At 41.3% G+C, this 16,075-nt stretch overlaps 1 protein-coding gene across 9 annotated transcripts in view; it reads right to left on the minus strand.

Moving 5' to 3' along the window:
* CCDC7 (coiled-coil domain containing 7) overlaps positions 1 to 16,075 on the minus strand; it is a 164,459-nt gene that overhangs the window by 63,456 nt on the left and 84,928 nt on the right. For all 9 annotated transcript variants that reach the window (XM_077936777.1, XM_077936780.1, XM_077936778.1 and 6 more), the window contains exons 44-56: positions 15,492 to 15,617; positions 14,642 to 14,761; positions 14,401 to 14,526; positions 12,652 to 12,771; positions 11,952 to 12,077; positions 11,079 to 11,198; positions 10,658 to 10,783; positions 7,934 to 8,053; positions 7,520 to 7,645; positions 4,077 to 4,196; positions 2,653 to 2,778; positions 1,495 to 1,602; positions 644 to 769 (exon numbers count right to left, since the gene is read on the minus strand). In XM_077936777.1, the coding sequence (XP_077792903.1) occupies positions 644 to 769; positions 1,495 to 1,602; positions 2,653 to 2,778; positions 4,077 to 4,196; positions 7,520 to 7,645; positions 7,934 to 8,053; positions 10,658 to 10,783; positions 11,079 to 11,198; positions 11,952 to 12,077; positions 12,652 to 12,771; positions 14,401 to 14,526; positions 14,642 to 14,761; positions 15,492 to 15,617 (1,590 nt within the window). The remainder of the gene's footprint in view (positions 1 to 643; positions 770 to 1,494; positions 1,603 to 2,652; positions 2,779 to 4,076; positions 4,197 to 7,519; positions 7,646 to 7,933; positions 8,054 to 10,657; positions 10,784 to 11,078; positions 11,199 to 11,951; positions 12,078 to 12,651; positions 12,772 to 14,400; positions 14,527 to 14,641; positions 14,762 to 15,491; positions 15,618 to 16,075) is intronic.

Below are 16,075 nucleotides of genomic sequence, written 5' to 3' on the forward strand. Positions count from 1 at the left end.
TTAAATCCTTAATTAAAAATAAAATCTTAATCCGTCAGTACAGATTTTAAGACATGGTAAGTGAGACAAATGAAAACCTTCTGGAAAGGTAACAAAGTAATTTCCCAGGGTCAATGCTGTCCCCTTCCCCTCTTCAATTTAAAAAGTAGTTCCCCCCCACCAAGCTCAGCACTCACTATAGAAATGGCTACCGCACCCATCATTTTACTACTGCAATTACCATCTTCTGAGGCAATAAATATGATGGTGGTGGCTGCAGTCATTTTCTTCCAGCCTTCTATAGTGAGCACTGGGCTGAGCACTGTCAGCTCTCTTTGCTGCTCCTGGGTAAAATTATGAGGACATGTTTCAAGTAGGGGCAGGCAGTTGCAATCTTTCTGGTGCTCTCCAGAGAGCAGCTAAGCAGCTTCTACAGAAGCCACTACTATATTAATTTATGCCGGGGGGGGGGCACCCAGGTGGTACAGGTAGGGAGACAGGACAGGTTGTCTACAGCTCTCTCAAACTTGACAGCAGCCCTGCCCCAGAAATGACACAGAAGTGCCAGGCAAGACCCAAGGCCCTTTCTACCTCTTTTCGGAGAACTTTTTATTGAAACAACAAAAAGTGACTGTAGACAGAAGGTCATTTATTCTCAACTTACCACTAGGTGACATAGTTATAGGCGCCACTGAAACATGACGCTGTGCCTTTTGTATATCATGCATAGTTGCCTCTAGATCAGCAGCCAAACGTTGTTTTTGCTCAGCAAGCTGTTTCCGTTTCTCCTCTAAAAAATAATTTCAGACCAAATTTTGTGACAAAATATTAATTTGCCTTCATTTAGTACCCTAATTAATTTACTGCACTATATATAATAGCACAATTAGCATTCAGTATCTAAAATATTTAATATAAATGAGCGTATTATATATTGCTCACTGAATGTTCAAATATTAATTGCCTGATTCAGATGTAACACTAAACCATGGTTTGTCTTGACATATAATATTGTATAAAAACATGCAATGATTCTTACTGATGTAGCATATTAAACATATGTATTAATAGGGAGATAAGATTTGAGTTATGATGGCTATTATGTGAAAACAGAACTACTAAGAAACAAAATATAAGAATGAGAATGCTCTGCGAAACTCCAAAATTCATAGAAGCAGTAAAGAATCATATGGGGAGGGGAATCATAAACTGGCCAATGAGGACCGAACATGTTCACTAGCCACAGAATACTGACTGTGTGTTGGAGGAGAATGGAAACCCAAGGAGGGGAGGGGAGGGAATGGAGTCTCCTGAAAGAAAGCATAGCTGTCTGGCTGGCATAATGAACAGGAACAGCCCACACTGTAACATTTTGTTGCAGATCCCACATGTATACAGATATAGAAACAAACAGCTATAGGCATTAAAAACATACTTGGCAATTGAAACACCTTAATTCCAAATGCATGTGTTTAATATTATAGTTGAAAAAAGGAAAAATGACAGCATACATACCACCAACAATGCCAGATTGGGTTGCTGCAAGAGCCTGAGCTTCCTGCAGCCCTTTCAAATTTTGCAGTAACATTTGTTTCTTCTCTGACAGTGCATATAACTCTTTTTCTGGGGGGAAAAGTAAAAAGTTTTTGAGTCATATATTGAAAAACAGTTTCCAATGTCCTCACTGCTGATAAAGTTACTTAAATGCATCGTTTCATAAAAATGGCAAATGCCTTCTTCATTTGGCAATGCATAAAGTGCAAGTAGATAAATAGGTACCACTCCAGGCGGGAAGGTAAACGGCATTTCCGTGCGCTGCTCTGGTTTGCCAGAAGTGGCTTAGTCATGCTGGCCACATGACCCAGAAACTGTACGCTGGCTCCCTCGGCCAATAAAGCGAGATGAACACCGCAACCCCAGAGTCGGCCATGACTGGACCTAATGGTCAGGGGTCCCTTTACCTTTATCTTAAGATTTAAGAAGTTAAAACTAATTATTCAGGAAAATAGCAAAGAATATCAAGTGGGCTTAAAGCTCTGATACGTAATACCACTCACATCCACTATAATGAACAGAGGTCTGTAAATATGGGCTCCGTAGGAACATATAGAACATTTCCAGACAGTACAAGGTCCTCTCTGCTCTAAGTAAACCCTGAGATTACTTTGATTAGCAAAAACAGTGTCCATCCTCAATGCTTCCAAATCAATACAAACATAAAACCTCTCAGTCTGATAATCACCACCGCCCAGTAACACCTCCCCACTTTCTTTCTTAGTTTTTAGCATTGGCTAAAAGCTCATCCAATTTATCAAGCTGCAAGCTGGCTGGGATGGATGCGGGGCTCTCCACTGAAATTTGATATGGGCGTGCTACTCCAGGCTCCTTCAGGAGAAAGGGTGGGATATAAATTCAATAAAGAAATTACAGATGTTAACCTATCCAGCTGCTGCATCTAATGGACTCTGCTTTGTTTCCTGTAGTTGGAGGAAGGTGACATTCCCACTGGGGCTCAATCCAGGCACAGAAGAAGGCTGTCAGACTGATGTCTTCTATACCTCAGTGTCAACGGTTTCAGTTTTAACAGTGATGGGATAACTGGGCTTTGAATTTTGAAACAGTATGCATGTTAAATTCCCTTTTAATATTCAAGGTCATTTATTCCCTACTTACCAGCAGGTTTCCTAAACAGAGCTTTTTCTGAAGCCTGGCGATGGGCTTCCAATATATCTTCTGCAGTTGCAGCTAGTTCTTTAGTCAAACGCTTCCTTTCTTCAGCCAGTTCCTCTAGTTTACGCTCTATTAAAAATTCACATCAATTCATAATAAAATATTTAATATGTGCTAAAATAACTACACTAAATATAGTAGTGCAATTAGTATTTAATATCTCAAAATTTTAGAGACTAATGCTTAACATTTATAGAGCACTTCTTCTATCATTCCATGTACATTACATTGGAGGTGGTGAATGCCAGGCCCTAGAGCAGTGGTGGCCAAACTTGGCCCTCCAGCTGTTTTGGGACTACAATTCCCATCATCCCTGACCTGTTAGCTAGGGATGATGGGAGTTGTAGTCCAAAAACAGCTGGAGGGTAAAGTTTGGCCACCACTGCCCTAGAGCTAAATGCTGCCTTCCAATCCTCTTCAAGCTCCTGAGATTCTCCCAGGGCCACAACTGTCACCAGCTCTGATTTGTGCTCTTCTCAAGTACTTTTGCATGGCCAGAATGTGCTCTTGAACTGTAACAATGCATCTTTGCATGGATTAGGAGAACTAAGCACAGAGGGACCAGAGAGACTGGCTGGCACCATCCTAGTCCCTGCCTGATCTGCTCTGCTCTCCCAGCCAGCGAGAGAGTGTGGTTTTCTCACTGCACCAGCTGCAGGAGAAATGCTAAGAGCCCCTTGTATATCACCTTCATAGACCTGGTGAAGGCCTTTGACCCTGTCAGCTGAAAATGACACTTCACAAAGCTCAACAAGATAGGATGCCAACCTAAGCTTCTCAAGATGATTGTGTCCTTCCACAACAACATGTGTGGCACCGTCCAATATGATGGCTCATCCCCAGATGCCTTCCCTATAAAGAGCAGTGTGAAACAGGGCTGAATACTCACCCCAGCCCTCTTTGACATATTCTTCTCCCTATTGCTCTCATATGCCTTCAGCTCAACTGAAGATGGTGTGTACATCCATATGAAGCGACCTGGCACATCTCCACACCAAAACAAAAGTGCAGCAGACATCTGAGAGATGTTGTTTGCAACCTTGACAGCACACTCCGAAGAAGCTCTACAGTGACTCATCAACCATTTTGCCCAAGCCTGCATAAAGTTTGGCCTTATCATCAGCCTGATGAAGACCAACATCTTGGGTCAGGACCTCACCAGCACTCTATGAATCAGCATTGGTGACCACACACTTGAGGTGGCAGACTATTTTATTTAACTGGGTTCCACTATAACTTCAGTAATCTCTCCATCAATGCTGAGCTGGACAAGCGTATTGGCAAGGCAGCTAAGGCAATGGCTTGCCTCTTCAACAAAATATATTTAAGATTGTAATTAAAAGCATTAGTGATCACAGCCCACTTACCACTGATAATTCCTGGCTGGGTAGCTATAAGAGCCTCAGCTTCTTGTAGCTTTTCCCAGTTGGATTCCAAATCTGCCTGCAACTGTTGCTTCTTCTCCAAGAGATCATAGAACTTCCTTCCTGTGAACAGAAATATTTCAGAATTGCCCCTTGAAAAACTATTTCAAATGTCCTTATTTCTAGCACATTAGCATAAAATAAATAAAAATCATTTTAAAAACTTGATTATTTCATATAAATACATTGCAGATTGCATATATGAAAGGATGAAGAAGCTAACTGAAATCATTCTGGAAGTATACCAAAGTGGCCCCCACCACAACATTCACTACAGGAGCTTATGAGAAATCATCTTGTCCTGATATAAGGGGATAAGAAACAGACTAATCCTGAAGTCACTGAATATTTATATTCCCATCCACAAATACACCATCTCCGCTTAGATGAGGGAATAAAGGCAATATATAAATGTAATAAAACAAGATAAAATAATCCATCTGGACAACTAAACCAATCCTCATTACCACAGTTTTTCCTCCTTCCTTCCAATCCCTCTTCATTGTAAACTGTATCTTTTAGATCAGTGTTTCCCAAACGTTTTTGGGCAACGGCACACCTGTTTACCGGAAAAAAATCTCGCGGCACACCACCATTAAAGCCCCGCCCCGTGACGTCAGCGCGCAGCGTCACGCCGGGAGGGACGCACAAAAGTGAAAGTTTTTTCCCTCCCCCTTGCCGGGGTGGGAGGAGGCAGCAGAGCGAGGGACTGAGGGACGGCGGCAGCTGAGGCGGCCACCCCTCGACGCCGTCCCAAAAGCCGCCAAAAAGCCCTAAAAAAAGAGGAGCAGCACAAAAAACACACCACACACGGGGGGCGTGTTCTAATTTGCTTCTAACTCCGGGTTAGAGCGCAGCACGTGGAGGATGGGTGGGGAAAGAGAGAGGAGGCGCACTGATAGAACGCCAGGCACGGGGGCCGCCAGGGAGAGCCAGCGCGCGCCCCACCCCGGACGCTCGCGGCCACCGCCATCCCTCCCTCCCAGGGAAGGCGGGATTAGAGCAAGCGCCCGGGCAGCAAGAAGCGCGCGCGCGCCGGCCCTGCCCTGGATCCCTCAGAACCGCCAGTCTCTGGGAAAGTGGGCTTGGCTTCAGAACTCTCAGGCAGCAGCACCCGCCGCCCGGCAAGGCTTCCCATTGGGAGGCGCGAATGCTTTAGTGGGCGGGGATTGGTGCAAATATAGGCAGGGCGGGCTGAGAGGAGGAGCCGCCGCCGAGGAGCAGCGACACCAGCAGCGTTTCCTCTCCCCCCTCCCCTCCCGTGTCAACAAGCGGGGCGCCTGCGCCGGGGGTTTGCGCGTCAGGCAGGCAGCCAGGCAGGCAGACGGCGAGAGCCCCGCGCTGGGCAGCCGCTGCTCGCCGCCGCCGCCCCGCGTCTCGCCGCCCGACTCGCCCGCCTCCCTCCCACGGCACACCAGCCGATGTCTCACGGCACAGTAGTGTGCCGCGGAACACCGGTTGGGAAACACTGTTTTAGATTGTAAAGACTTTTCTGGCTGAAAAGTAAGCTAAAAATTCTTTTAAATAAATAATGAATAATCTACCTTCTGTAGCTTCATAAATTAAAAACATGAAACTCTGGAGTTTCTCATTCTTTTTAATCTATAAGGATTGCCTCCCAATGTGTCAGAGAAAAAGCATGGAAAACAGATGGGAAACTGAAATGAAAGTTACTGAATGTGATATGAATGCAATGCACACAGTGAACTATCAAAAGTGAAGATGGCTGTAAGAGCATTAATTTCAAGGTATAAAATTGCCTAATTGTGCAACTACCAGTAACTCTTTTTTGTGTGAGGGTGTGCAGAATTTAATTTTTGAGACCAAAAAAGTGAACATTTCCTCATAAAGGCTGTGGAAAGTGATAAAATTTGAGAAGTACTGACTTGGAGTGAAGAACACTTTTGCTACAAAATGAGTGGTGTTTTAATCAGTCAATCATTATTAGTTGTATTTTATTTTGTTTTTATATTGCAAAGGAATCATAGAATTGTAGAGTTGGAATGGACCCCAAGGGTCATCTAGTCCAACCACCTGCATGCAGGAATCTCAACTTGATCATACATGACAGAGGGCCATCAAACCTCTGCTTTAAAACCTCCAAGGAAAGAGAGTCCATTACTTCTCCTTGGAGTCTGTTCCACTGTGAAACAAATCTTACTGTCAGAACATTCTTCCTGATGTTTAGTTAGAATCTCCTTTCTTGTAGCTAGAAGTCATTGGTTTGGGCCCTATCTTCTGGAGCAGGAAAAAACAAGCTAGCTCCATCTTCCATGTGACAGCCATTTAGATATTTGAAGATGGCTATCAGATCTTCTCTCAGTCTCATCTTTACCAGGCCAAACATATGCAATTCCTTCAACCATTCTTCATAAGGCTTGGTTAACAGACCATTCAGCATCTTGGTCATCCTTCTCTGTACGAGTTCCAGCTTGTCAAGATCCTTCTTAAATTGTGGTGCCCAGAACTGGACAGAGATCAGGTGTGATCTGACTAAGGCAGAATAGAGCGAGACTATTACTTCCCTTGATTGGAACACTATACCTCTGTTGATGGAGCCTAGAATAGCATTAGGTTTTCTTGCTGCTGCATCACACTTTTGACTCATGTTACCCTTGGGGTTTACTAAGAGCCCTAGATCCTTTTCACATGTACTACTGGCAAGCCAGGTATCCCCCATCTTATATTGGTGCAGCTGGTTATTCCTGCCTGTGCAGAATGTTACATTTGGCCCTATTGTTAGTTAGTTTTGACCCAGATCTCCAATCTGTTAAGGTCATTTTGAACCCCATTCTGTCTTCTGTGGCATTAGCTAGTCTTCTCAGTTTGGTCTCATCTGCAAATTTGATTAGCATCCCCTCAATTCCTTCGTCCAAGTCATTTATAAAGATGTTGAACAACAACAGTCCCAGGATAGGACCCTGCAGTACACCAATTGTCACTTTTTTCCAGGCTGATGAGGAATCGTGAGTACTCTTTAAGTTCAGTCAGTCAACCAGCTACAAATCCACCTAACTGTTATCTTGTCCAGTCCACATTTTGCCAGCTTCTCTGCACAAATATCTTGGGGGACTTCATCAAAAGCCTTACTGAAATAAAGATACACTACGTCCATAGTAGTCCTCTGATCTATCAAGCTTGTAACTAAGGAAAAGAATGTGAGATTAATCTGGCACGACTTGTTTTTGAGAACCCCATGCTGGATCTTAGTAATCACAGCTTCCCTTTTTAAGTGCTCACAGACCTAAAACTTACCCAAGAACAATGAAAAGGGACTCACTTGATTAACTTCTACTCCTGCTTTTCACATTGATAACAGGGGTCTTGAAACACTGAAGTAATACTATGAATACCATAGTATTATACATCATTCATTATCTACCTACCAGTGGGTGTTTCAATCAGAGCCCTTTCTGAAGCACGGCGTTCAGCATTTTGCATATTGTGCATAGTTTCCTTTAGATCTTGAGTCATGAGTCTTCTTTCCTCAGTGAGCTGCTGTAGTTTATGTTCTACAAAATAATAATGTATGCTGAAAAAACTACACAAAGTATTATTATGCAATACGTATGTAGTATTAACTGGGTATTTTAAAAATAAATATTTACATTTATAATGCTAGCTGCTCAAATTCCATCATACTTGTTATCTCAGTAATCAGAACAGCAGCCTTCTAAGACTCATCAGTATGAATAAGCCATGTTAGTATTTAAGCTCAATTGTATTGAAATGACCTGAAATCCAAAGTAGGTATGTTTTAAAAGTATACCTAACAACATGAAACATTACAGCAAACATACCACTGATACTGCCTGGTTCGGTAGCTGCAAGTGTCTGAGCTTCCTGTAGCTCTTTCCAATTGGATTCCAAGTTGGCCTGTAAACGCTGCTTCTTAACAGCTAATTCAAATAATTCTTTTTCTGTGAACAGAAATGTTTTTGAGTTTTGTCTTCAAAAACAATTTCAAGTGTCCTTATTGGTCACAAAGTCACACAAGAAAAATATACTCAAAAACTTAACTATTTCAAAGAAATGAAAAAAACCTTTCCATCTGTAATTGCAGATTAGACATTTTAAGGGGGAAAGGCTAAAGGAAATGATTGTGAAATATAGCAAAGAAACTTCATGTGAACTTAAGCCTGTGAAAATGTCTACTATATTGACAGACGTATGCTCTAGAATCTAGGGCATAGATCTGCAAATATGCCTGTGGAGGTGTGGCTCCACCTGTGCTGAGGCACACCTCGCACCCGGCATGCCACAGCGTGCCAAGGAGCCTCGCACCCACACTCCCCAGACTTTCGCCTCTTGGCTAGAAGTCAGGGTTTCCCCCTGACGTTTTGGAGATATGGAGGTAACGCTCCGCTTGTGCTGAGGCACACCTTGCACCCGGCATGCCACAGCGTGCCAAGGAGCCTCATGCCCACTCTCCATGAACTTGTGGCCTCTTGGCTACCAAACAGGGTTATTCCCCTGTCCATTTGTCCTCTCACATATTTGGTTACTAGACATAACGCTTGGCTGGAGCATGACCGGGGATGCAGATGTAATCAAGTATCGAGGAACATTTTAGGGAAACACCTGCTAACATGTGTATTTCAGGGAAGTTTTTAATGTGTGATATTTTAGTGTTTTTTGGTTTCTATGGAAGCCGCCCAGAGTGGCCCAGATGGGCGGGGTGCAAATAATAAATTATTATTATTATTATTATTATTATTATTATTATTATTAAACGCTGGAAATGTGCTTAGATGGACACACGTCATGTTCAGAGTGGTTTCACTACTGTTTCCAATTGTTGACTTCTGCTAATAAAAAGAGGCTCTGCAAGGCTTGCTTTTCAGCTTGCTCCTGCACACAGGTCACTTGCATCCAACCTCCCATCATCCTTCGTTATTCCTACATATGCCACCATCACCTCACTCCTAAAACACACAAGAGAACTTGCCAGCCATGGTACTAGGTGATTTCTGATCCTCTCATATCTGTTCACTGGTAATGCTAAGCCAAATGCTAAGCCAAATTAATATTAATAATAATAATAATAAATTTTATTTCTATCCCGCCCTCCCCAGCCGAAGCTGGGCTCAGGGCGGCTAACAACAAACAAAATAATCCAGCATTCTAAAAACATTCATTATAAAATTAATTAGATCAAATTAAAATCAAATTAATGGCACTTCAGTAGGAACAAGCAAGCATGCTGGTGCACATTCAGAAAATGGCAGCCACTTTGGTGCTCCCCTGGTCCTCTTCCTCCTGTGCTACCAGGAGCTAAGCTATGGTTTGGTTTAATGTTCTGTGCAAACCTGGGCTAATAGTTTGTTTCACTTTAGACAAACCATAAACAGTAACCATGGTTTGTACTTGGCTTACTGCTCGTGATTTACTGTTTATGGTTTGCTGCTCAAGGTTTATTTGGGGGAGTCAAACTCCAAGGCCAGATTCACACGTAATTGTAAAGCCAAACTATGGTTTAGATCTTGGTAGTGCAGAAGCAGGATTGGGAAAGCAACAAATATTTTCTAAATGAAAATGAAAAGTGGAGGGAGGGAGGGAGATTTTGCCACCAGAATAAGACTGTTTCCACATACCTCACCCTCCAGCCATAGGAGCCTTCATAGGGGAACAGCTTCTAGAGGAACTGTGACGGGAGAGGGACTATATTTGCCATTAGGGGGGTGAACTGTTAATTGTTGATTTTTTTAAAAAAAAAAGTTATATTGTTTATTAGACAATTCAACAATACTACTGTATTTAAAATGTTTGTTTTTATGTGAATCACTTGGAGCACAGATTTTTTGTGGGAAATATGGTACATCAATAAACTGGCATAGAGATCCAGGACATTTGTGGCAGGAACATCACTCACTTGCTTTAGTTGTTGTATTTTTGTCAACATACATCAGAACAGGAGTACCCAGGGTGGTATAGTGATGTGGTAAGGCAGTCACTCTCTGATAGTGTGATGACAGGACAAGGATATAGTAAGGTTGAAGTTGCATGAATATTCTGGTAGGAGCATCAGATTGGCTCTCCCAATGCGTCCATAAAGCCACAGTCTGGTTATCATCCTGCCTATCCTGATACAGTGTTGCAGCAGCTGCCATTGTGCTGCCCACTCTTGATTAAATGTCTGGTGTTTTTTCAACAACTATACATCTTTTATTGTCTTCATACCATCAAATTGTTCAAACTGAGCTCTTTCTAAAGTGCAATACTGTTCCTTTAGTTAAATAGTTAACTAAAGTTAAATTAAGTTTAGTTAAATAGAAAAATAGTTAGTGCTATTTTTCTAGAAAAAGTGGTGCCGGAATTCACCATGAACACCTCCCTTGTCCTCTTATAATGGCAACTGTGTCTACCTGAGAGGTGCTGGAACTGAGTTTTGATGAGTTCTGGCTGGGAAAAAGCTGTGACCAGTGTTACTTCAAGTTACGCAGTCATGATTGGGCTTGCAATACTGCAGCAATATGCATGCTAAGTGCATTTCAAATACTGTATGTATTTCATTCCATGCATACCAACAGGTGGTTCAAATCGAAGTGCTTCAGAGGTACGACGCTGTGCTTTTTGTATACTTGAAACTGTTGCATTTAGGTCTGCAGTCAAATTTCTTCTTTGCTCAACAAGCTCCTGTAATTTATGCTCTAAAAATAATTTCAGATAATTTAAATATATTCTGAAATTACTAAAAACAACAACAGTGCAATTAGTATGTAAAATTACAAGCAAATTTTAAATAGCAATATTTAATTTTATATGCTAGTTGAATGATCGAATTACTTCATATTCATAAACACAGTGTGTCACTTCTAATTTTAAATTTTTAAAAAAATTATATGTTTTTATAATATATTTTTAAAATCTAATAAATAAAATAATTTATAAAGAAGGAGGTATAAGTCAAGCCATTCATAGTATGAAAAATCACAGAAAACCTACCATTAACACTGCCTGGTTCAGCAGCTGCAAGAGCCTGGGCTGCTTCTAGCTCTTTCTGGTTGGATTCCAACTTTTCCTGCAACAATTCCTTTCTTGCTGACAGTTCATACAATTCAATCTCTGCAAAAAGAAATGGTTTGCAATCATCTATTGAAAACAGTTTAATGTGATCATTCCTTATCAGGTTTGATAAAATCCAAAAGGGTTGGATAACAAGCAGAAGTATTCATAAATGGTAATTTTCTTTAAAAATTACAAATGACTTCTTCATTTGTCAATGACTATTGCAAGACAAAGTGAAGGAGTTAAACAAAATTGATTTGGGAATGTAGCAAAGTAACTTCAAGAGGTTTTAAATCTCTGAGAATCCACCATGATGATCTGTGAGAGAAGTGTGAAAAGATGGGCTCCTTAGGAAGTCTGAGGGGAGCACAAAGTCCACCCTCTTTTTTTCAAGTTAATGTTTTGTTACAGCAGCAGCAGAATGGAATCAGGATGGTTAATGTACATAGTGTACTTCACATACATATTTATCACTGAAGTGAAGGAGGATGGGGAGAAAGTGAGCACTTCCTAGTAAATTATCTGCCAGAAGATAAAATTTGAACAGACCTGAGGGTTTAGACCACCTCTGTCACACCTCTGTTTTAGTGAATTTATTAACTAATCATTAATAATTGTTTATATACCATTTGCAAACTGCAAAGTTATTAACAAGATTTAAAACTGAATCAGGAACAATGGGAGGATACATGGTTTATGTCTCCTCTTCCTCTGATGTTTACATTGGTGACAGGGGAAGCAACTGTCTTGCAACACTTGAGGCAATATGAATACGGTGATATAAACTATATAATATTAATCATTAACTACCAGGGACTTGTTTCAGCTGAGCCCCTTCTGAAACACGTCGTTCAGCATTTTGCATATCATGTATAGTTTCATTTAGATCTGCAGTCAAGTGTCTTCTATGCTCAATGAGCTGCTGCAGTTTATGTTCTACAAAATAATTAAAGAACAACACATTACAAATAATAACGTATGCTTTAAAAACTACACAAAATATTACTATGCAATTGGTATGCAGTATTAACTGGAAATCTTAAATATCAGTATTTGCATTTATAGTGCTAGCTACTCAAATTAAGTCATACACCTTATCTCAGTAATAAGAGCAGCTTTCAAAGACTCATCAATATTAAACAATATTACATGGTAAGATGTATATGAAGAAACTGTTTCAGAGAGACTGAATTGTAACATCATTATTCTTAACAAGAAACCTATTCTGATAAGTATCGATAAATATGGTTTCTAAAACCTGGCTTTTATGATGATTAAACTTTTATTTTGAACCACAATACATTTGTATACAAACAAGCAATGGCCCTTATTGACATGGTGTAGCATATTAGAATATGCAAGTCTTATAGGAAAAAACAATCCTCTACACTCACACAAATCCCCATTAAAATTGAACATAATCTTAACTGTAAGAAATACCTTAAATCCACATTTTAAATTTACATTTTAAAACTGTAGCTGATAACATGAGAAACCACAGCAAACGTACCGCTGATACTGCCTGGTTCAGCAACTGCAAGAGCCTGAGCTTCCTGGAGCTCTTTCCAATTGGATTCCAAGTTGGCCTGTAAAAGCTGCTTCTTAACAGCTAGTTCAAATAATTCTCTTTCTGTGAACAGAAATGTTTTTTAGTTATCTTTTGGGGGGGGGAATTCAAGCATCCTTACTTAGTCACAAAAGCTTGTAATACAGTGGTACCTCAGTGTCAGGGAACTGCCATCGGAGCTAGAGGCGGAGGGAAGGCTCCAGAGGGATGCTGGAGAGGGTCCCAGTAGAGAGAGAGGCAGCCCATCTGCTGGGGAAGGAAATCAGCATAACACCAGTGGAGAAGGGGGGCAGATGGGGGAATCGGAGAGGAGGCTCCAGGACTCCTCGCTGGAGACCAGCGGAGAGAGTACGGGTACTCCGCTGCCCACACCCTCCCTGCGCAGAAGACTTCCGCGCAGGGAGAGTAGGAGACTTGGTGTCAAACAGCTTTTATGCTGGAAAAGGTTCAAGAAACGCCCACTGACGGATTCTGCCAGCGACTGAGACAGTCACGATGCAGGAGGCTGTTCAGTCAGAAAGGGTTCAGCCAGGCAACCTAGCCAGGAGTGGCGCCAACTTACGCACGAGCAACCCCTAAACCCATTACACTCGGGTTAAGAACTTAATTCGTTCTGGAGGTCTGTTCTTAACCTGAAACTGTTCTTAACCTGAAGCACCACTTTTGCTAATGGGGCCTCCTGCTGCCGCTGCGCCACCGCTGCACGATTGCTGTTCTCATCCTGAAGCAAAGTTCTTAAGCCGAGGTAATATTTCTGGGTTAGCGGAGTCTGTAACCTGAAGTGTATGTAACCCGAGGCACCACTGTACAAAGAAAGATTCTCAAAAGCTGCCTTATTTCATAAAAATGATAAATCAACTTTTTCATCATATGAATATTTATTGATCCTCTTCACCCCACCCACAAGGGAGCCCCTCAAATCCAGCATAAAATTGTAAGTCACATATGTGCCTGCCTTCTCCTCCACCATGTCAGTAAAGAAGCTAAAGCAGCAGTTGGTGGACAGGCTGCAGTGCAGTGAAAGCAGCCTGAGAATGGAAGCACTGCTAGACCTCCTGGTCAGCCTCTACACTGAGTGCAGCCATGACTCATTGCTCCAGAGGGAAAGGCTCACCTCAGACTTTGAGTGGGAATGGACTTCCTAAATATTGAGAGTGACGTGGAAGAGTTCCTCATAAACAGCACCTGGTCCGGCTATTAGGAGTCAACATCTACCTTACCATTGGCAGTAGGCCTGAGAGCCCTACCATCTCCACCAGTGCCTACTACCCAGTTCAGCATCCGATTGAACTGGCTTAACCATGGGAATTATGTGTACTTTAATGAACTGAACAGAGTGAAAGAATGTGAGTCATGGGGGAGTAGGGAGTGTGTTATGAACTTAACAGTGCTTAGCTTATTTTTTTTAGTTGCCCTTTTGATAATGTTATCATTGTTTTACAGATTATAAATGCCATATAGATTTGTTAATCATATAATATGTATTTTGCTATAATTGTGAAGTTTAGCTTAACTTTTAGTTGTTTTTTAGATTGTAACTATTTCACTGATGATTTCTTAATTCTCTGCTGTAGTGCAATCCATGCAGGATGGAAAGGTGTCTCCTCTCTCTGACAGCCACAGTGACGATCGGGCTTGCAACACTGAAGCAGGTGCATTTCAAAAACTATTTATCTTTCATACCATACATACCTGCAGGTGCTTCAAGTGCAGCTCTTTGTGAAGCCCGGCGTTGTGCTTTTTTAATATTGAATACTGTTGCTTTTAGTTCTGCAGTCAGTTTTTTTCTTTGCTCAGCAAGCTCCTGTAGTTTATGCTCTAAAAATAATTTCACACTATATCAGACCAAACTTTGATATACATTAATGAAGCATTAAGTATCTAAAAGTGTATAATGGTTGCTTGCAAGTTCGATAAATCATAGCAAACCTACCACTGACACTGCCTGGTTCAGCAGCTGCAAGAGCCTGGGCTTCTTCTAGCTCTTTCTGGTTGGCTTCCAACATTTCCTGCAACATTTCCTTCTTAATTGACAAACTGTACAATTCCATTTCTGCAAAGAGAAATTTGGAATCATTTTTGGAATCATTTTTTGAAAACAGTTTAAAAGGCAAAAAGTATTCATAAATTATATTTTTATTACAAAATTATAAATAAAGTCTTCATATTCCCTGTGTTCTGGGACTATAGCAAAGTAACTGTAAGAAGTTTTAGCTTTTTGAGAATCCACTATGATCTATGACATATATCTGAAAAGATGGACCCCAAAGTCCAAGTTGAGCACAATGTGCTCCTCTGCCCCCTGCAGTTAATGCTTTGTTTATCTGTCATATTTCTTTCAATAAGAAAGAGGAGGCTGTGCACAAATCCTCTTTGAGAGCCAGTGTGGTGTAGTGGTTAAGAGTGGTAGTCTCATAATCTGGGGAACCAGGTTCGCGTCCCCGCTCCTCCACATGCAGCTGCTGGGTGACCTTGGGCTAGTCACACTTCTTTGAAGTCTCTCAGCCCCACTCACCTCACAGAGTGTTTGTTGTGGGGAAGGAAGGGAAAGGAGAATGTTAGGCGCTTTGAGACTAATAATGATAATGGATAATGATAAAGTGGGATATCAAATCCAAACTCTTCTTCTCTTGTATTCCTCACCCGAACTCTCCTTAAGCTTCAAAGTGGCTAGCTAAAATTCTTCCGGGAACAGTGGAAAGATGCTAAATTTATGTCTCATTGTATCTCCACATTGATGACAGTGGCACAACTGTCTTGCAACAAAACAATTATTTGCCTACCAATAGGTGGTTCCTGCCGAGTCCTTTCTGCAGCACGACGTTCAGCTTTTTTAACATCATGCACAGTTTCCCTTAGATCTGCAATCAAGTGCTTTCTTTGCTCAGTGAGCAGCTGCAGTTTATGTTCTAAAAAATAATTACAGGCCAATTCATAATAAAGTAATAATATATGTTGAAAAAACTTCTCAAAATACAACGATGCAATTGATATGTTAACAGTATCTGGAAATTTTAAAAATTAAAATTTGCATTTGTAATGCTAGTTGTTCAAATTACTTTATATACATTATCTCAGTAATCAAAGAATTGTAATTATCTAAAGCAATGGTTCCCAATTGGTGGTCCATGGATCCTAAACCACCCAGGGGGTCCACAGACCCTTAACATAACAAGAACTACCATAGGGACATCGGAATTTTCAAAAGTAGGGGGTCCATGGCTTGACTTTTGGGGGGAAAGGGGGAGTCCACAGTAGTTAGCTAACTGAGAACCATTTATATAAATGATATTTCTCCATTGCTAATGGACAATGGATCTTAGGCTGGGATCTTGCTTCTCATTCTGGTCAAAGACAGGAAAGATGA

This window comes from Podarcis muralis, chromosome 12, assembly GCF_964188315.1.
Source record: "Podarcis muralis chromosome 12, rPodMur119.hap1.1, whole genome shotgun sequence".
NCBI lineage: Eukaryota > Metazoa > Chordata > Lepidosauria > Squamata > Lacertidae > Podarcis > Podarcis muralis.